Raw genomic sequence first — 22,906 nt, 5'->3', positions numbered from 1 at the left:
AAAAGATCATAACATAACACTGTGAACAACTGTATGCCAATAAAATGTACAACCTAGAAGACATGGACAAATTCTTAAAAATGTTCAAGCTCCCAAGACTGAACCAGGAAGAAATAGAAAATCGGAACAGAACAATTGCCAGTAATGAAATTGAATCAGTAATTTTATAACTCCCAGCAATCAAAAGTCCAGGACCAGATGGCTTCACAGGTGAATTCTGCCAAACACTTAAGAGAAGAGTTAGCATCTATCCTGCTCAAACGATTCCACAAAATTGGAGAGGAAGGAACCCTTCTGAACTTATTCTGTAAGAACAGCATCACCCTGGTATGAAAACCAGACAAAGAGATCACAAAAAAGGAAAATTACAGGCCAATACCACTGATGGACATAGATGCAAAAGTCCTCAACAAAATATTAGCAAACCAATTCCAACAAGGCATTAAAAGGATCATACACCATGATTAAGTGGAATTTATCCCAGGGATGCAAGGATTTTTCAATATCCACAAAAAAATCAGTGTGTTACACCTTCAGATGGCCAACAGCCACATAAAAAAACAGATGTTCATCTCAATAGATGCAGAAAAAGCTTTTGACAAAATACAACCTCCATTTATGAGAAAAACTCTCCAGAAAGGGGGCATAGAGGGAACATACCTCAACATAATACAGCTCATATAGCACAAACCCACAGCTAACATCATACTTAATGGTGAAAAGCTGAAAGCACTTCCTCTAAGATCAGGAACAAGACAAGCATGTCCTTGCTCACGACTTTTATTCCACATAGTATTAGAAGTCCTTGCTGCAGCAATCAGGCAAGAAAAAGAAATCAAATGAATCCAACTTGGATAGGAAGAAGTAAAATAGTCACTGTTTGCAGATGACATGATACTATGTATAGAAAATCCTAAAGACACCTCCAAAAACTAGGAGAGCTCATCAATGTATTTCATAAACTTTCTGGATGCAAAATTAATATACAGAAATCAGTTGCATTTCTATAGACTAACAGTGAACTATCAGAAGGAAAAATTAAGAAAACTATCTCATTTTACCATTACATCAAAAAGAATACTCCCTAGGAATAAATCTAACTGAGGAGGTAAAAGACCTGTACACAAAAAGATGGAAACATACACTGTTTCCATAGATTGGAGGAATTACTATTGTTAAAATGACCATACTACCCAAGGCAATCTACAGATTCAATGTAATCCCTATCAAAATACCAATGGGGCTTCCCTGGTGGCGCAGTGGTTGAGAATCTGCCTGCCGATGCAGGGGACACGGGTTCGAGCCCTGGTCTGGGAAGATCCCACATGCCACGGAGCAACTGGGCCCGTGAGCCTCAATTACTGAGCCTGCGCGTCTGGAGCCTGTGCTCCACAACAAGAGAGGCCGCGATGGTGAGAGGCCCGCGCACCACGATGAAGAGTGGTCCCCACTTGCCGCAACTAGAGAAAGCCCTCGCACGGAAACGAAGACTCAACACAGTCATAAATAAATAAATAAAAGAATGTGAATTTCTAAAAAAAAAAAAATACCAATGGCATTTTTCACAAAACTAGAACAAATAATTCTAAAGTTTGTATGGAAACACAAAAGACCGCGAATAGCCAAAGCAGTGTTGAGAAAGAAGAACAGAGAAAGGCATCACACTCCCTTACTGTAGACTATACCACAAATCTGCAGTAATCAAAATAGTATGATACAGGAACAAAAACAGACACATAGAGCACTGGAAGAGAATAAAGAGCCCAGAAATAAACTCATGCACTTATGGTCAATTAATCTACAACAAAAGAGGCAAGAATATACAATGGAGAAAAAAACAGTCTTTTCAATAAGTGGCGCTGGGAAAACAGGACAGCTACATGTAAAAGACTGAAATTAGAACATTTTCTCACACCATATAGAAAAATAAACTCACAATGGATTAAAGACTTCATGTAAGGCAAGAGAGCATAATACTCCTAGAAGAAAATAAAGGCAGAACACTCTTTGTCATAAATCATAACAATGTTTTTTTGTTTTGTTTTGGTTTGGTTTTTTTTATCTGTCTCCTCAGGCAAAGAAAACAAAAGAAAAAAATAAACAAATGGTCCCTAATTAAACTTAAAAGCTTTTGCCCACCAAAGGAAACCATAAACAAATGTAAAGTGAACCTACTGAATGGGAGAAAATAGTTGCAAATTATATGACTGATAGGGTTAACATCCAGAATATATAAATAGCTCATACAACTCAATATCAAAAAACAATCCAATTAAAAAATGGGCAAAAGAACTGAATAGACACTTTTTCCCAAGAAGACCTACAGATGGCCAACAGGCACATGAAAAGATACTCAACATCACTGATTGTCAGAGAAGTGCAAATCAAAACCACAATGAGATGTCACCTCACACCTATCAGAATGGCTATCATCAAAAAGGCCACAAATAACAAATGTTGGCAAGGATGTGGTTAAAAGGGAACCCTTGTACACCTGTTGGAGGGAATGTAAATTGATGTAACCACTGTGGAAAACAGTATGGCGGTTCCTCAAAAAATTAAAAATAGAACTAACATATGATGCAGCAATTATACTCCTGGGTATACATTTGAAAAAAATGAAAATACTAATTGGAAACATACATGCACCCCAGTGTTCATAGCAGCATTATTTACAATAACCAAGGTATGGAAGCTACCTAAGTACCATCAACATATGAATGGATAAAGATGTGATACACACACACACAAACACACACACACACACACACACACAATGGAATACTACTCAGCTATAAAAAATAATGAAATTTTGCCATTTGCAACAGGATGGATAAACTTGGAGGCTCTGTTATGCTAAGTGAAATAAGTCACGGGGAGAAAGACAAATACTGTATGATACCATTTATATGTGCTATCTAAAAAATAAAGGAACCTAGGAATATAACAAAAATGTAACAGACTCACAGATATAGAGAATAAAATAGTGGTTACCATTGGGAAAAGGGAATGGGGAGGGGCACAATAGAGGTAGGGATTCAGAGGTACCCACCATTATGTATAAAGTAAATAAGCTACAAGGATATATTGCACAACACAGGAAATATAGCCAATATTTTATAATAACTATAAATGAAGTGTAACCTTTAAAAATCGTGAGTCACTGTGATGTACATCTGTACCTTATATAATATTGTACATCAACTACACTTCAATAATTTTTTTTTAAATGTAAACATGTTTCATCAGTAAAATCCTGTGTAACCCCTTGTGATATTATTGTAGTCTGTCTTATTTCTCCTTGTGTAATCAACCACAAAATAAATTATTTTACATTAAATATCCAATTGTTGTTTAAAGAAATTAAGGAAAGGAAAAACGTATTTCATATTTACTATTTCCAAACTCTACATTTCTTCTCCTTCTCACAGGTTGGTTTTTCTGATATTTCTGTTTAACCTGTATTAATTCATTTGAATTCAGTTTTTGTTCATCTGAAAGTATCTTTATTTTATATCTGTTTTTAAATATTCTATCTGGAAACAGAGGAATAGGAATAATACAAAGAAAAGCTATATTCTCTCTACTCAGATTTATTAATACTGTTTCCCTTTATCACTTGTGCTGTCTCCATGTGACAGTAAGTTGTAAATTGCATTTGTAGCTTTTTTTTCAGTGTGCATTTACCTAGAATAAGATCATATATATCCACAATCAAGTTATGCATCTAAGTAAAAATAACATCATTGAAATACTTTTTATCAAGTTTACAATCAAGTTTACTTGATTGCATTGTGGTTGGACGATGTGAGCTAAGTGATACTGTGTTTTATATTCCAATGTTTTATGGCCTAATATGAGTCAATTTATATAAAACTTTCAGGTATACTTTAAAAATATCCCTCTCATTTTTTATATAAGCTTGTATATATATGCATATTATATCAAAGCTTGCTCGAGTTTTTAAAATCTTTAATATTTTTGCCGTAAATTTGCTGCTTGCTGTAAATTTGTCAGTTTGAGCTATTAACAATTATGAGAACTATGTAAAAATCCCTCACTATGATTGTAATTTTCTATATCTAAATCTGTTAAATTATATATGTGTGTGTGTGTGTGTGTGTGTGTGTGTGTGTGTGTGTGTGTATATATATATGTAGTTGCTGTACCATTAATTATAAGTAAGTTTAGAAATATGTGTACACACAAAATTAAAATGTTTCAGTGAAAATGTTATGATTTTTTTCCCTTGAATGAAGACATGTTCTTGAAATTGTTCACTATGTGATGCTCAGAGCTCTGTGGTTAGAAAGTACATGTTTTTCTCCAGGATATATAGTCATGTTGTCTTATGGGAATGAAGACAAAAGATGGCAGCACACTTGAGCAGGCAAAAAAGACTTAGGAGTTTAGTTAGAGATTTGAGTCCTGGTTCTTACCCTTATTAGTTATGCAGTCTTGGAACCTTAACTTTTGATCCTAAATAACTACATGTGTAAAGAAGAAGATACTCACCATCATCACATTGTAATATTATTAATATGTAATGTCCCTAGGCTTAAATCTAGAACTTACTAAGCATGTGATAAGTCTTAATTCTGCTTTTGTCCTTTCACTTGAGCACTGCATTATTTTAACATTTTTATACCCATTGAAATGTGGTAGTTTAGTCATTTTTACTAGTGATTAAAAAACAAAATTTGTCTTTCAGTATGATTATATGGGCTCTGAAGTGGCACTTGCATCTGAGAAAGTTGTCCATATCTTTAGTCTCATCAACACTGTGAGTATTTATATTTCATATTTAAATAAGAAACATTCATATTAATACAGTAGCATTGTTTGAATAAATAGCATATGCACTTTTATAAACTGTATAGTTCTACCAACTAGTTTCTTCCACCAATGGATTTCATCTCTAAAAAATAGTAAATCAAATATATTAGCATTACATAGAGAGATATAGTGTTATATTTATGATGATCTAAAACCATATATCATGTATCTTCTGTTTTCAGATGTATTCTCAGCTTAACGTGTCTGTTACGTTAACTTCTCTGGAGCTCTGGTCAGATCAAAATAAGATTTCAACTAATGGGGATGCTAATGAAGTTCTACAAAGATTTGTGTCATGGAGAGAAAAATTTTTATTTCAAAGGTCCCATGATATGGCATACTTATTAATGTAAGTGATTTATTTTCATTGGTATAAAGTTTATCAAATTACTTGTAAGTTAACTATCAAAATTATATACAATATTTATTATTTATGATGACAAGACATCTCAAGAAAAGATTATGTGGGTACTGTGTTGGCAAAATGCAAGCTATAAAAATCTGATACAATGTAAGACACGAAAGCATGGTAGGCCATTATCCTCAGAGCGGGCTGCTTACCTATGGAAATTTAAAGAACTGATAATATGGAAAGCCTCGGGAAAACATCGGGCCTCTATGGTTTTAAAGATTTTCTCAGAGATAGATAACTGAAACCAGCATTTTAACATTAAATAAAGCATACATTAGTTAACAGAATGCAATCATTGCATGTAAAGCTGGTTACACTGGAAAACATAATTATGGTAATGTGGTGGCCTAATGGTATTTCTATCCCGACCTAAGGTGTAGCTGTTTAACTGCTTGCACTGTGACTGTCACGAGTCTTTATATAGATTTTTATTTTACTAGTTTGATTGTTTTAGATGGAAAAAACAGAAACACGATTCTGAAGATCTTAAGCAATATGGAATACATTTATAAATCTCTGGGTGTCTCTGTGGAATTTAAGGTCAGGTTTGGGGATGGAGGAGCAGCATTAACTAAGGACTGAAATGTGTGAGGACACTTAACACATCCCATCTCTCTTTTTCCTCGTGACTGTGCTGCATATTGTCTTTCTCATTCTGTCCTCCAATCCAACACTTTTCATGCAGTCTAAGGTTTCACAAGCTGCAAGTCATGGCAGTAATCTACCCTGACTTTTATGTCTTTGCATAAAAGTCTATCCAGTGTTGACAACAGTGGTGATTAATTTCTGGAAGGATTAGGCACTGCTGGATTTTAAGCTGTGTATCATACGATACTAAAGTTGCCTTTAGAACTTAATTTTGTAGGCACCGTGGGAGATTACCCAAATACAAAATGATTGAAAGCATTAGACATGATACATAATATTCATGTCTCAAAGGAAGCAGCAGCTTTATTGAGGAATCCAATTCTTAAAAGATCATTAAGTTTTTAATAATTTAAAGTGCGTTTATCCACAAGAAAAATTTTATTATTTAGTTATAGGGACCATCCTAATTATGTAGGAGCAACATATCATGGAATGGCATGCGATCCAAAGTTTGCTGCAGGAATTGCTCTGGTATGCATTTTATTCCCATCTCTTCAGTAATTATATTACAGTTTGAAATTTAATATCCACTTCAAGTAACAGAAGTACATATAGTATATCTACCATTTTATTAAATTAATATTTTTATAGTGCTTTATTTTTTACTTTAATCCTCAAATGTTATCATTTTTAAACGGTTTTTTATTGTGGTAAAATACATATCACATAAAATTGACCATCTTAACAATTATAAGTGCACTGTGCAGTAGTGTTCAGTCTATTTACATTGTTGTGAAACAGATGTTTAGAACTTTCACCTTGCTTAAATGAAAGTCTGTACCCTTTGACCAACGAGGCCCCATTTTCCACACCTCTACCCCCTGGCAACCACCATTCTACTGCCTGCTTCTGTGAGTATGATACTTTTAGATCCCACATATAAGGTGGATCATACAATATTTATCTTTCTGTGTCTGGCTTATTTCTTTTAGAATAATACATCCAGGTTCATCCATATTTTTGAAATGGTGGGATTTCATTCTATGTATGGCTGAATAATATTTCATCCTATTTATATACATATATATTTATATGAACTATATATATAAATCCTATCATAGTATACATTTATCCATATATAGAAACATTCTCTTTATGCATTCATATGTCAATGACAACTTAGTCTGGTTCCATATCTTGGCTATTGTGAATAATGCTGCACTTTACATGGGAGATGGGAGTGCAGATATCCCTCTGAGATGCGGAGTTCAGTTACTTTGTACATTTACCCAGAAGTGGGTTCGCTGGATCATATGGTATTTCCATTTTAATATTATAAGGAATCATTATACTGATGTCCATAGTGGTTGAACCATTTTATAATCCCACCAGCATTTCACAGAATATATTTTATTCATTACATCCTCACTAACAGTTGTTATTTTTGTTGTTGTTAGCTATCGTAATGGGTATGAGGTGATATCACAGTGTTTTTGACTGTATTTTTATGATCACTAGTGATACTGAGCATCTTTTCATATGCTTTTTGGTGTTTTGTATGTCATCTCTGGAGAAATATTTATTCAAGACCTAAGCCCATTTTTTATTTGGGTTATTTGATTTTCTTGTTGTTGAGCTATAGGAGTTCCTTTTTTTTTGTAACTTTGCATTGCCTTCATCCAGTTCCCCTCCTCTCAACCCCCGCTCCCAGTACCCACGAATCTAGTCTCTTTTGTATGAGTTTATTTGTTTGTTTTGAATTATAATTGACCTACAACACTATGTTAGTTTCTTTAACACAATGTAGTAATTCGATATTTCTATACACTTCAAAATGATCACCACAATAACTCTAGAAATGACATGCCACCAAAGATATTACATAGTTATTGACTGTATTCCCCAAACTACATTTTATACCTGTGACTCATTTATTTTGCAGTTGGAAGTTGTATCTCTTAATCTATTTCACTTTTTTCTTTCCTTCCCCAAACCCCTCCACTCTGGCTGCCACCTGTTTGTCCTCTGTATCTGTAACTCTGTTTCAGCAATTTTTTTAATAATAATTCTTTTCTTAAAAAATATTTACTTATTTGGTTGCACTGGGTCTCAGTTGTGGCAGGTGGGCTCCTTAGTTGTGGCCCCCAGGGTCCTTAGTTGCAGCTTGCCAGCTCCTTAGTTGTGGCACACAGTCTCCTTAGTTGTGGCATTCGAACTCTTAGTTGCAGCATGCATGTGGGATCTAGTTCCCTGACCAGAGATTGAACTGGGCCCCCTGCATTGGGAGCCCAGGGTCTTATCCATTGTGCCACCAGGGACGTACCTGTTTCTGCTTTGTTATGCTTTTTCATTTGTTTTTAGATTCCACATATAAGTAAAATTGTACAGTATTTGTGTTTCTCTGTCTGACATGTTATACTTACTATTATATGCTCTAGGTCCATCCATGTTGTCTCAAATGGCAAGGTGTCCTTTATTATGGTGTGTAGTATTCCATTGTGTGTGTGTGTGTGTGTGTGTGTGTGTGTGTGTGTGTGTGTGTATACATATATTTATTCTTTATGCCTTCTTTTATTGATGGACACTTAGGTTGCTTCCATACCTTGACTATCATAAATAATGCTGCAGTGAACATAAGGCTGCATATATTTTTTCCTTTAGTGCTTTTGTTTTCTTATGGTGAATACAAGGAGTGGAATTGTTGAATCATATGGTAATTTTATTTTTAATTTTTTGAGGAATCTCTGTACTGTTTTCCGTAGTGGCAGCATGAACTGACATTCCCACAAAGAATGCACAAGAGTTCCCTTTTCTCCACATCCTCAACAATAGTTGTGGGTTGTTGTTATTTCATAATGGCAGTTCTCTCACGTGTGAGATGATATTTCATTCTGTTTTTGATTTGCATTTCCCTGATGATTAGTGATGTTTAGGAATGTTTTCATGTGCCTGTTGGCCATATGTATGTCTTCTTTAGAAAAATGTCTATTCGGATCCTCTGCTCATATTATAATTGGGTTGTTGATTTTTCAGTGTTGAGTTGTGTGTGTTCTTTGTGTAATTTTAATATTAACCCCTTATCAGATATATCATTTGCAATTATCTTCTCCCATTCAGTAGGTGTCCTGTTAGTTTGGTTAATAGTTTTCTTTACTCTGCAGAAGCTTTTTAAGGGTGATGTAGTCCAATTTGTTTATTTTTCCCTTTTGTTTTTCTTGTCAAAGGAGACAAAAACAAAAAGTTACTAAGATGTCAAAGAGCTTATTGCCTGTGTGTCCTTCCAGAAGTTTTATGTTTTCAGGTCTTACATTCAAGTCTTTAAACCGTTTTGAATTTATTTTTGTGCAGGATGTGAGAGAGTAGTCCAGTTTGATTCGTTTGCATGTAGCTGTCCAGTTTTCCCAACATTATTTCTTGAAGAGGCTATCTTTTCCCTATTATATATTCTTGCCTCCTTTACCAGAGATTAATTGCCCATGTAATTGTGGGTTCATTTCTGGGCTCTCTATTCTATTCTATGCCAGTGAACTATGGGTCTGTTTTTGTCTCAGTACCATACTGTTTTGATTACTTTAGCTTTGTAGTAAAGTTTAAAATCAGGCAGTGTGGTACCTCCAACTTTCTTCTTTCTCAAGATTGTTTTGGCTATTCAGGCTCTTGTGTTTCCATAATCATTTTGGAATTGCTTACTCTGGTTCTGTAAAAAATGCCATTGGTATTTTGATAGGAATTGCAGTGAATCTGTACTGTCTTGTGCTATATGGTTATTTTAACAATATTCATTCTTCGAATCTTTAAATACAATATATCATTTCATCTATTTGAGCTGTATTCAATTTCTTTCATCAGTGTCATGGTTTTCCAAGGATAGGTCTTTTTTCTCCTTAGCTAGATTTATTCGTAGATATTTTAATCTTTGTGATGTGATTGTAAATGGATTTTTTTCTTAATTTCTCTTTCAGGTAGTTTGTTGTTAGTTTACAGAAATACAACATAGTTCTGTAAATTAATTTTTATCTGGCAACTTAAACATATTCATTGGTGAACTCTAGTAATTTTGGGGGTCTGTCTTCAGGATTCTCTCTATATAGTATCATGTCACCTGCAAACAGTGTGACCATTTTACTTCTTCCCTTCAAATTTGGATTTTTAAATTTCTTTTTCTTGTCTGATTGCTGTGGCAAGGACTTGCAATACTATGTTGAGTAAACGTAGTGAGAGTGGGCATCCTTATCCTGTTCCTGATCATAAAGGAAATACTTCCAGCTTTTCACAACTGAGCTGTGGGCATGTCATATATGGCCTTTATTATGTTGAGGTATGGTCCCTCTGTACTCACTTTGTGGTGAGTTTTTATCATAAATGGATGTTGAATTTTGTCAAAGGCTTTTTCTGCCTCTGTTGAGAGGATTGTATCATTTTTCTTTTTGAAATTTTTAAAGTGGTATATCACACGGATTGATGTGTGGATACTGAACCATCCTTTCACCCCTGGGATAAATCCTACTTGACCATGGTGTATGATTTTTTTAATGCATTGTTGAATTCAGTTTGCTAATCTTTGATAATACAGGAGTTCTTATACTTTGAATATTAACTCCTTATCAGGTGAATGATTGGCAAAGATTTTCTTCCCTTCTGTAGATTGCTTTTACATTCCGTTGATTGTGCCTTTTGAAGAACAAAGGTTTAAGTTTGGCTTAGTCCTGTTTGTCTATTTCTGCCCCTGAGGTCAGTGATTTTTGCATCATATCCACGAAATCTTCGTCAAACCCAATATTGTGAAGTTTTTCCCCATGTTTTCCTCACAGTTTGCCATCTTACATTTAGATCTTTATACCATTTTGAGTTAATTTTTGTATATGGTGTAATATAAGGGTCCTACTCTTTCTTTTGTATGTGGATACTTAATTTTCCCATCACCATTTCTTGGAGAGACAGTCTTTTCTCCATTGAGTATTCTTGTTGAGGAAACTGTCCTTTTTCCCATTTTGTGGTCTTGGCACCCTTGTCATAGGTCATTTGACCATATACATGATGTTTTATTTATAGGCTCTCTATTGTATTCAATGTATATATCTTTATGCCAATACCACACTCTTATGATTACTAGAGCTTTGTAATATATTTTAAAATCAGGAAATCTGAGTCTTCCAACTTTGTTCTTCTTTTTCAAAAAATTTATGTATATTCGTGTCCCTTGAGAGTCCATATGAATTTTGAGATTATTTGTTTCTATTCTTGCCCCCCAAATGCTATTGGGATTGTGGTAGAGATTTCATTGAATCTACAGATTGCTTTGGGTGGTAATGACATCTTAACAATGTTAAGCCTTTCAATCCATGATCGTGGAATGTCTTTCCACTTATTTGTGTCTTCTGTACTTACTTTCAGCCATGTTTTGCAGGGTCTATGTGCAAGTATTTCATCTCATTAGATAGGTTCAATCCTAAGTGTTTTGCTCTTTTTACTGTTATTGTAACTGAAATCGTTTTGTTATATTTTTTCAGATTGTTCATTATTAATGTATGGAAACAATCAATTGTGTTGATTTTGTATCCTGCAACTTTGCTGAATTCATTTATTAGTTCTCACAGTTTCTTTTATGTGGAATATTTGTGGATTTCTACATATGGGACCATATCATCTGCAAATGGAAATAATTTTATTTTTTTCCTTCTAAGATAGAAGCCTTTAATTTATTTTATTGCTTAATTGCTCTGGTTTGATCTTCTTGTACTATATTAAACAGATGTGGCAAGAGTGAGTACCCTACCTTCCCCATAATATTAGAAGAAAAACATTCAGGATTTCACCATTGAGTGTAATGTTAGTTGTGTTCTTTTCTCCATGCTCTGTGTTATGTGGAGGTTGTTTTCTTTTTTTTTTAATTTATTTATTTATTTATTTATTTTTGGCTGTGTTGGGTCTTCATTGCTGCACGCAAGCTTCTCTAGTTGCAGCGAGCAGGGGTTACTCTTCATTGTGGTTCGCGGGTTTCTCATTGCAGAGGCTTCTCTTATTGCGGAGTACTGGCTCTAGGTGCATGGGCTTCAGCAGTTGTGGCACACAGGCTCAGTAGTTGTGGCTCATGGGCTCCAGAGCGCAGGCTCAGTAGTTGTGGCAAATGGACTTATTTGCTCTGCGGCATGTGGGATCTTCCCGGACCAGGTCTCGAACCCATGTCCCCTGCGTTGGCAAGTGGATTCTTAACCACTGTGCCACCAGGGAAGTCCTGAGGTTGTTTTCTTACATTCCTAGTTTGTTGAGGATTTTTAATCATAAAAAAGGTATTGACTTGTAGTGTATGCTTTTTTGTTTTTTATTTTAGTCATGTGAGCCTTGTCTCTTATTTTCTCAGTTAATCTAGCTAAGAGTTTGCCAATTATGCTGATGTTTTCAAAGAATCAACTTTTTGTTACATTAATCTTTTTTCTTTTCTCTAATTCTATTTATCCCTGCTTTGAACTTTATTATTTCTTTCTTTCTGTCTGAGTTTCTATCTTTCTGAGTTCAGGTTGTTCCTATTTTTCTAGTTCTCTGATGTGTAAACTCATGTTTTATCATTTGAGATATTTCTTCTTTTTTAATGTATTTGTTTACTGCCATAAACTTCCCTCTTAACAGAGCTTTTACTGGATCCCATAAGTTTGGATATATTGTATTTTCATTTTCTTTTTTCTCAGCATATTTTGTAACTTTGCTTTGTGATTTCTTCTTTGGAATAATTGGTGTTTAATAGTGTGTTGTTGGAGTCCCACAAATTTGCAGATTTTCAAGTTCTCCTTTTCTTACTAATTTGTAGTTTCATTCCATCAGCATCAGAAAAATATACTTTGTATAAATTCAATATTTTAAAGTTGACAGACTTGTTCTGTAGCCTAACAAGTGGTCTACCTTAGAGACATTTCTGTGTGCACTTGAGAAGAACATGAGTTCTGCTGTTGTTGGATGGGATGTTCCACATGTCAGTTAAGACCAGTCAATCTATCCTGTTGTCAAGTCCTTTATTTACATAATATCTTTTGTCAGATTGTTCTGTCCACTATTCAAAGTGAAGTATTAAAGTCTATTATGTTGCTATCCATTTAGCCTTTCAGTTTGGTCAAGAGGTGCTTCGTATATTTAGTGCTGTAATGTTTGGCGCATAAATGTTAAATGACGTATCTTCTTGGTGAAGTGACCCTTTTATCATTATGAAATGTTCTTCCTGGTCTCTTTTAACACTCTTGAATTTAAAGTATATTTTGTTTGATATTAGTATAGCCATGTCCAGCCCTCCTTTGGTTACTATTTGCTTTTTCATCCATAACCTTTCAACCTGTGTGAGTCTTCAGATCTAAAGTGACATAGTTGAATCCTGTTTTTTAATCTATTTAGCCTATACATGTCTTTTAATTGAGGAGTTTAATTCATTTACATTTAAATTAATTACTAATAGGAAGAACTTACTTTTGCCATTTTGTTAATTTTTTTCTTTATATCCTGTAACTTTTGTCCCTTTCATCTTCTCTTTCTGCCTTACTTTGTGTTACATTGATTTTTTTTAAATTGTGAAATGCATTGGTTCCCTTGTCTTTTCCTTTTGTGTATATTGTAGATATTTTGGTTATGGTTAATTATGCAATTACTAAGAATATCTCAATTTTATAATTTTAAACTGAAAACCTGATAACAACTTCACTTCAGTTACATACATATACTCTATTCCTTTACAGTTCTATCCTTCTCTTTATGTTATTGAATAGATATTAGTTTGGAGGGGGTTCTGCCATTTAAATTCTATACAGGAGTTAAAAGTGAATATATGCACCAAAATTATGATGATATAGGTTAGTATATTTATCCATGTATTGACCTTCATTAGAGGATTTTATAATTTTCTTTTGGCCTTATGTTGCTATCGAGCATCCTTCCTTTTAACCTTGAAGACCACCCTTTCTCATTTCTTATACATCAGGTCAATTGGTAATAAACCCCCACAGCTTTCCTGGAAAGGTTTTAGTGTCTTCATTATTTTTTGAAGGACAGTTTTACTGGATACAGTATTGTTGATTGACAGATTCTTTCTTTCAGCACTTTGAATGTATTTTTCCCAATGCCTCTGGGCTGTAATGTTTCAGCTAAGAAATCCGATAATAACCTTGAGACCTCCCTGATAACTGACAATTCATTTTCTCTTGTTGATTTCAAGATTTATCCCCTTGTCTTTGACTTATAGTGGTTTTATTACGATACTTTTCTCCGTAGGTCTCTGGGTTTTCCTAGTTAGGGGTCATTGAGTTTCTTGAATCTGCATGTCCTCAGATTTCTAAAGTTTGTGGCAATGATTTCCTCAAATAAGCCCTCTGTTCCTTTCTTTTCTCTCTTCTCTTTCTGAGACACCCATAATGCATGTATTGCTCTATTTATTAGAGTCCATAAACTCGTCTCTTTTTCTACATTTTGTTTTTGTTTTTGATTTTTACTCCCGTGAAAAAGTGATCTCAAATGACCTGTCTTCATTTCTGATTTTTCTTCTGCCTGATCAAGTCTACTTTTGAAGACCTCCAGTAAATGTTTGTTTATTGATTTTACTTTACCACAGAATTTCTTTTTATAATATTTTATATCTCCCTATTGATATTTATATCTGGAATTTTTCAGATATTTAGGGCTGGATAATCATGTAAAAATCAATTAATTTAATTGATCCTATCAATAAGCTAAAATGGAAAATATTTGATTATATCGATAGATGCAGAAAACATATTTGACAATTCCAACACAATTTATGATTAAACTCACCAAAGTGGCAATAGAAGCAACTTCCTCAGCTTCAGAAAGACTGTCTAAGAAAACAATACAGCTTACATCAAACTTAATGTTTAGAAATGAAATGCTTCCTACTAAGATTCGGAACAAGGCAAGAATGTAACCTACCATTCTTATTCAGCTTTGTACTCGCATGCAAAACTAATGATACCAAATATTGTGAGGATTTGGAGCAACAGGTAGTCTCATTCATGCTGATGGGAATACAAAATGGTACAGCCACTGTGATAGACAATTTGGCAATTTATTATAAACTTCAACATTGCCTTACCATATGATCCAGCATTTGTCCTCTATACCATTTACAGAAATTAGTTGGAAACTTACATCCACAGAATCCTCAGACATGATTATGTATAGCGACTTTATTTATAATTGCCAAAAATTGAAATCACACCAGATGTCTGTTAATCGGTGAATGGATAAAGAAACTGGAGTTAATCCATAAAAGGGAATATTATTCAGTATTTTAAAAATTAGCCATCATGCAATTAAAAGACGTGGAGGAATTTTAAAAGCAAAGTGGTTAGTGAAAGAAGCCAATTTTAAAAGGCCGCACACTGTATTATTCCAACTCTATGACATTCTGGAAAAGGCAAAACTATGGAGATAGCTAAAAACATCATTGATTACCAACTAGGACTTTGTGTGTTGCTTATATCACTACTGCTGAAGTTTTCGTTTTTTAATACAAGTATTCTGCCTTTAGGAAAACAATGTTTGATTTTCTCTCCTAAAACTATTTTGACATCAAAACTGATTATCAGTTAAACCCTTAAGAATCTGTGTATTTTTCAAAGTGTTAACATTAAAAGTGATATAGTTACTGAAACAATGATTAATCTTCTTGGAATTTTTTTTAAGTTTATTAGAATTAAATCAGTAATGTGTCATGAAAACATATGATATAATTAATCTTATTTTGTTATTTGTCAATGCCATTTGGATTGAAAGTACTATTACTCAAAAAGAATAACAAATTTTAACTTTTTAAAATGTTCTTTAGAAAATCTTAAGATCTTTGGTATACTAGTTTATTAAATTAGTATTTGCATTTAGGTAATATGGCCACAATTACATGAAAAGACCAAGGGTTGAAAAAATAACTTAAGCAACCATTCTGTTTTCCATTTCTATTTAGTATCCAAAGATGATAACCTTAGAGGCATTTTCAGTTGTTTTGGCACAGTTGCTTGGAATTAACCTGGGATTAACATATAATAATGACATCTACAATTGCTACTGTCCAGGAACTACATGCTTAATGAATCCTGAAGCAATGTAAGATGTTATTTTTATCAAATCTTTGTCTTCTTTTGGGAGATGTTTCTTGCATTTCTTGATGAATAATTTCTCTCAATATAACTTGAATAAGAATATTTTTATTAAATACATACAAGTTATTTTAAAGCTTATTAAAGGGAATGAGTATTGGATATTGTAGAAAATGTGCTTCATAGTTCTATATTCAGTGCTATAGTATCGAGTCATTGATGATGACTTTGTGTGGAGTACTAGAATCTTGAGGTGAAATTCATTCATTCTATCAAAAAAATTTTAAAGCATGTACTGTGTCACAAGTATTGTGTTTGTCATATAATGATTAGCGAGATAGAAAAAAGCTATATACCTTATATTAGTCCATCAGGGCAGAAACTTAAAAAGTTGAAATAAGAATAAACAAGATTTAAACAGCTTATGATAAGTGCCAGGAGGGAAATAAATAAGGAATACATGGGGAGGAGAAACTTTCTGATAAAGTGGTCTAGGAAGTTTTCTATGAGGCAAAACTTATGTTAGGACCTGAAGGAGAAGAAATAAATCTGGTCATATGAAGAATTTGTTGAAAACTTTTCAGGGAAAGCAAGTGAAGTGATACTTGGATAGCAAAAAATTTTAAGAGCTCAAAAGACTGGAAAAAGGGGCTTGGGGGGACAGATAAAACAAACAAAAGAAATGGCTGAAACTATAAGGAAGAATGTTAAAGGCATAGACATTAAAAAAAAAAAAAAAAGGAAAGTAAAATACAAAGAGGCTAAGGAACCATGAGTCAGAGGAAATCCAGGAGGTAATAGGAAATGTAGGAAAGAGCCTGAGCAAGCAATCATGATGTGGAAATTGGGATTTTATGATAAATGTAAAAAAACACATTTTAATTGATTTATGCAGTATGGATAATATAATATATTTTGTAACATGAATGTTAAATATTTCAGAAAGAACAGCAATATAGTAATATTGTTACTGAATTAAGTCCTATAGACCCTAGGCTCTCTGCCTGGGCAAGGGAGAGTTCTTTTTTTGTTTTATTCAAGCAGCGGAGTAATGAAACCGAAGCTGAGATCCATCGACACAGCACAAGCTTTCCTCAGTGGGCAAGGAATGGAGAAGCAGGAACTAAGTTCACAGATCAACTTCTCACCCATGTGGTGAGAGGGATTTACTTTTAGAGAGTAAGGACAAAGGTAGGAAGAGAGAGGCTAATTATGGGGAGGCATATGCATTAGTCTACCAGGACAGAGGCAGGGCTATTTTGAGGGAGTGGGATGCCCCCTTTTATTAATCCTTTTTGTTCCTTAATGCCCATTTATGGGCACTGGTAGGTGTGTCATTTAATAAACTAATATAGTAAAATCAGTGTATAATGAGACTCAGGGTCTGTTGGAGATCAGATTCCTCGCCATCTTGGTCCCAGCTGGTTCCATCTGTTTGTTTGTTTGTTTGTAGCTTCCTTTCTTATCTCTGGACCCTTTACCTTAAAGATTTATGTTAACTCCTGCTAAATGTGCACGTTGGAAGGTTTTGAGCAGAGACCTGGAGCACTTTGGCAACAGTATTTGGTAAATAATGATTCTCATAATAATCTACAGCAGTTTCATAAGACTGAGAGGAAGAGAGATGTCAAGAATTATTTATAGGGGCTCTGGTTCCTATAACCTACAGGGGTTATAGGAGTTAGGAAGAACCTGAACTTCTGTCCTCCCTCAGACAAGCCAACTCTATGGCTACACATGAAACAATTTCCTCAGAAAAAACCAAAAAGCTTGCTTAAGACGCCTACACAGAGGGCAAGCGAGAAGAAACCCACATCGAAGAGGATAGGAAAGGCTAAGAACCAATCTCACCATAATTCCTACCCCAGCAAGGTGACCCACAATCGGGAGGGAACTCAACCCTAGAGAGTCTCTCTCAGGGGTGAAGGATTTGAACGCTTATTTGATACCCTAACTGGTAAGACCTGCAACTGAGAGACGAACCTCCAAACATCTAGCTGTGAAAGACGATTGGACTTGCACATATGAGCCAAATAAGGCTATAGTGAACCGAGAAAGAGATCTTAAAACCCTTGAACTCACTTGCCACCTCTGTGGTCTATTGAGAGGCACCCAGTCTTTATGGCAATGAGGCTTATTTTCTCATATTAACGTGTTGGCTGGAAGGTCAGGCATCTAATTGAACACACATCTAGAAGCCTGCTAAGGTACTCTCTGGGGATGGCGGCTGGTGGATGCCATCTTTGTGCTCTCCCTCTACCTCGCTACAGCTTGCTGGATTCTCCGGGAAAGGAGCTTGTACCGTCCTCTGGCACCCCAGTTTTTGCGGTTGCCACCTCTAGATCACTGGGCTCTGGCAGTCAGCTGGGTTTAAGCTCACAAGTCCCACAAAACTGTAAACAATGGAACAAGATTTCTTAAACTGCTACGACCCCCAGGATGCAGTCCTAAGAACCCAGTCTCTCTGTGAAAGAGGCCTATTAGCTTATCTTCATAGCTGTGGCCTGAGGGGCAGGCTTCTAATGAAACCCATGTCTAAAGGCGTACTGTAATCTTTTTCAGAGGCCTTGGAGGATGGGAACTATCTTCAAGGCCTCCATCTGCCATGTTCCAGAGAACCAGTGTCTCCAGAAGGGAAGATACAGGCTTCTGCTGCTTTAGTTTCTTTGGCTGCTGCCCAGGACACACCCCTTGATGGCCCGGTTCTGGTGCCCAGAGGGACTTGCGTTCCTGGGTCCCCTGGGGCTGTAACAGTAACGATTGGAGATGTAGTTCATGGCCAGCTATCACCCCAGGTCACTGCACGGTAGCAGACTGAAACACAGCCCAGATTTTCTGTGAAAGTGGCCCATTTACTTGTCCAGGAGCTTTTGCCTGAGGGGCATGCTTCCTGTTTGGCTCACATCTTGGGGCCAACGGTGATTCTCTCAAGCAGAGGCCAGTGGGCATAACTGTTCACCCTCCCCCTTCCTTGCTCCAGCTCCTCGGCGTCTCTCAGAAAGGACCTTACAACCTTGTCTGGCACCCTGAGTGTTGTTGCTACTGCCAGGGAACACGTGTAGACCACCTGGCTCGGGTGGCCAGCAGGACTTACGCTTGTGGGTACCACAGGATGGTAACCCACGGAGAAGGTGTTTCAGCTGGTTGCCACCTGCATGGCACAGCAAACAGACCCTAGAACCAGAATTGCAGTCTTTCTGTGAAAGAAGTCTTTTAGCTTACCTTCATAATTGCTGCATGAGAGTCAGGTTTCTAGTTAAACACAAATCCAACAACTGACTGTGATCCTTTCCAGAGACCGCAGAGGGCGAGTGCTATCACTGAGCTCTCTATCTGCTGTACCCTAGATTGCCAGTATCTTCCATAGAGGAGCTTCTACAGGTGCCTGGTGCACTATTTTTTGTGGCTGCTGCCTTGGAGACACCTGTTGATCATGTAGCCCTAGTGGCAGGGGAGCTTGTGTTCCTGGCTTTCATGGAGCTATAACAAGCAGGCAGTTCTTGATAGCAAAAGACCCTGAATAGCCATAGCAATCTTGAGAAAGAAGAACAAAGTTGGAGACATCATATACCTGATTCCCGGGCTAAGACAGACAAAAGCAAACAAGCCTGGGACATTTGTGTCTGAGTATAAGGAGGTGTCCAAAGAATTATGGAGATTTGTCACAGGGACACAAAGCAGTTTGAAAGGGGCTCCCCATAGGCAAATCTGGGACAATTTGAAAGTCATTTGTAATGTTCGTAATGGATTATAACCCACTGAGTGTAATAGGAAGATATGATTCCATATTCATGTAAATACATGAATGAATTGAAAATGTGATTAGAAATGAGATTTTACATAAAACTTCTCTCCAAATAATTATTAAGTGATAAGGAAGGAAAGAAATGTTAGAGTGAAGACTGACAGACACACCTTAATCAACTGATCAAAGTGACTTTTACCAAAAATATAACAAGTTGAAATCATGTGCTGTCTGTTAGGCTGCAATGGAGCCGACAGAGTCAGCAACGCTTCTGTGATGAGGTTGGCAAGAGGCATAACCTCAGTCTTAACTATGGGGAAACATTTCATAAACCCAAACTGAGCGACATTTTACCAAATACTCAGCCTGTAATTATAAAACTTTTCAATGTCATGAAATTCAACGAAAAATGTAATCAACTAAGCTAAGGAGACATGAGAACTAAATGCAGTGGTTGATTTTGAACTGGATCCTTTTTGCTATAAAGTGCCAATACTGTGATGAAGGGGAAATTTAAATGTGATGTGAGGATTAGATTTTAGCACCGTATCATTATTTCTTGATACTGAAGGTGTGATTTCAGAGCATTCATTTCTATGTAAGAGTTATACATTAAAATATTTAGAGTAATCAGGATCTCCCGTTGGCAACTTACTCAACCGTTTCAGGAAACAAAATTTGGTTTTCGTACTTTTGTATCATTTCTCTAATCTCACAGAGATTGTTACAAATTTAAACAAAAGCCCATTAAACAGTGCACTTAGAAAGATAGAAATATCAAAATAAAAAGAATCTAGGATTTATACATTCTATATACTCAGTGTTGAGATATTTTAATTAATTAATTTTGTTACCAAAGTACAAATAATTCTGACTTTTAATTAACACAGTCCACCATTGTTTATTCCTTCATTTTTCCATATTATTCCTAGTATGTTTCATTTTCTTAATAATAGTTAGTGCTTCTTATAATAATTATTATAATTATGATGGTGTTGTCAATAATAATGAAAATAATAAATAGTAAGACATACTTAAACAGAGCTTTTTGTGTGCCAAGCACTGTTTTGTTTAATATATTCTAAATCATGTAACCTTAACATCCTCTACTTATTAGATGTCTGTTATATTGAATTATAATAGAAACGAACTTATTCTTGAATTACTAATTGTATTAAAAATAAAGCACTCTTCCGTTTTGGCTATTCTCTAAGTGAAGTAGTACAGAATTCATAGTACGTTATTGAAGGACTATTACTTTGATACTGATTTTATTCCTTTTAACTGACGGATATAATTTAATTTTAGACGTTCCCGTGGTGTAAAGTTTTTTAGCAGTTGCAGCATGGATGAATTCAAACATACAGCTTCAAAGCCTGAATTTGAATGTCTTCAGAATCGAACAGTTTCAGAAGTGGTTCCACAAGGAAGAGTTTCAGTTTGTGGCAATGGAGTTTTGGAACCGCCAGAGCAATGTGATTGTGGTGGGCCAGAGGTTGGTGAGAAACATTAATAGCTTATCTAAAGATTTGTTTCTGTGTTCATCATGTAGTCTTATAAATATAGTTGTGATATAAGTGGGAGGACTTTTTTTTTTAATGTTGCACCATTTTATCAAGTAGCTAAGATGGGGAGATATAAGGCATGTGATAACTGGCTTATCCTGAATTTGAAACATTTGAAGAATTTAAGTTTCGGGTAAGTGCAGTGTGGTTAAAGAAGTAGATTTTTCTTGTTGTGTAAACATTACCCACCTTTCTGTATCATAAACATCAGTTTCAACAGTAGTATAATTATCACCTAAATCATCCCTACATTCCTCCAAAGTGACTGAATTGGATCACTGAGTTATTAAATGTATGCTGTTGTTCACCTCCTCATCTCCTAATTTCAGTTCTTGCATGTATAGAGCCTCATTTATTTTAGCTTGGTTTCACAGAATTGGATTAATCACAATCTTTGGTTTGTTGTTATATTTAGCTTTTTGCTATTTGTCTTTTTGTTTTTCATTTGTGCTTGGTAAGATAGCTAATCATTGCATTTTGTTGTTGCCTTCATATACTCATGTGTGGTGATGTATTTTAATGTTTCATATTTGCTTGCTGAGATGTAAACTCTAATTGTTAGGAGCTAAAATCTGTATAATCTGATTGCATTATAATTTTTAAGTGAATGACTCAAATCTTCTGTATATTTTTACTAATTTTGTTTGCCTGAACTCTTCAGCACTTGAGAAATAATATTGATATCTCCAACTATATAGTTGGATTTGCCTAATTCTCATTATCATTTACTCAATTCATATTTTATATATTTTGTATCTCTTTTATATGGTGTAAATTTATTTACAATTGTTGTACCTTCCTAGAAATTTAATACTTTACCTTCAAATACTGAATCTCTTTATTTCTAATGTTGATTTCTGTTTTAATGTCTATTTGGTCTGGTATATATCTGTATATCTGTATACATATTTTATGTCTATATCTTTGCACACACTAGCTTCCTTAAATTGGTATTTCTCTGATATTTCTCTATTCTCATTTAGGTTTTCTTTACTATTAAGTTCAGTATTTACCTTAGGTTGTAATTTACTATTCAATCTGTCTTTGATTTATAAGATTATCTCAAATATTATTGTGACTAATATTTTTACATATTTTTAAATTAACTAAAGTCCATAGTTTATTCAGATTTCCTTTGTTTTTACCTAATGGCCTTTTTCTGTCCCAGGATCTTTTCCAGGATACCTCATTACATTTAATTGTCTTATGCTTCTCTAGATTGCATATTTTTATAGTTTTAGTTGTCTCAAAATTTTTATATTTTCTACATTCAATTTGCCACATTTGTTCTTAATTGAATTTTTGTTGAATCTGTTTATTTTGTTTTCCTTTCTTCCAGTATTTCTTTTAGTGATTTAGTCTATATATACTGTTTATTTTCCTTTAGTGATTATCTTTGTATTTTTACCATAGATGTCTAAGGTTTAACCCTATCTGGGCCACCTTCTTCCCAGATCACAGTGTTTACAACCCAATTAACTTTCTTGTAAAATACTCTTGTAAAATATTTCATTTCTTTACATTAGAAAGTACTATGAAGAATTTATTCAGAAAATAGTTGCTTTATTTTACCTTCCATTCCTTTTTATCAGTGTTTTTGTATGTCGAAGTTTCCTTCAGAAATAATCTCCCATTTAATTATAATTTTCTTTAAAATATATTTTAGTACAGT

The 22,906-nt window shown here is 34.8% G+C and overlaps 1 protein-coding gene across 2 annotated transcripts in view; it reads left to right on the top strand.

Annotated features, from left to right (window-relative positions):
• LOC309619624 (A disintegrin and metallopeptidase domain 3-like) overlaps positions 1-22,906 on the top strand; it is a 108,070-nt gene that overhangs the window by 44,392 nt on the left and 40,772 nt on the right. For both annotated transcript variants that reach the window (XM_082374997.1, XM_082374998.1), the window contains exons 8-12: positions 4,712-4,783; positions 5,019-5,185; positions 6,286-6,367; positions 15,792-15,931; positions 20,978-21,164. In XM_082374997.1, the coding sequence (XP_082231123.1) occupies positions 4,712-4,783; positions 5,019-5,185; positions 6,286-6,367; positions 15,792-15,931; positions 20,978-21,164 (648 nt within the window). The remainder of the gene's footprint in view (positions 1-4,711; positions 4,784-5,018; positions 5,186-6,285; positions 6,368-15,791; positions 15,932-20,977; positions 21,165-22,906) is intronic.

Source organism: Balaenoptera borealis, assembly GCF_965194805.1.
Source record: "Balaenoptera borealis genome assembly, chromosome: 21".
NCBI lineage: Eukaryota > Metazoa > Chordata > Mammalia > Artiodactyla > Balaenopteridae > Balaenoptera > Balaenoptera borealis.
The sequence above is the reverse complement of the archived record's forward strand: the minus strand, read 5'-3'. Positions and strand labels throughout refer to the sequence as shown.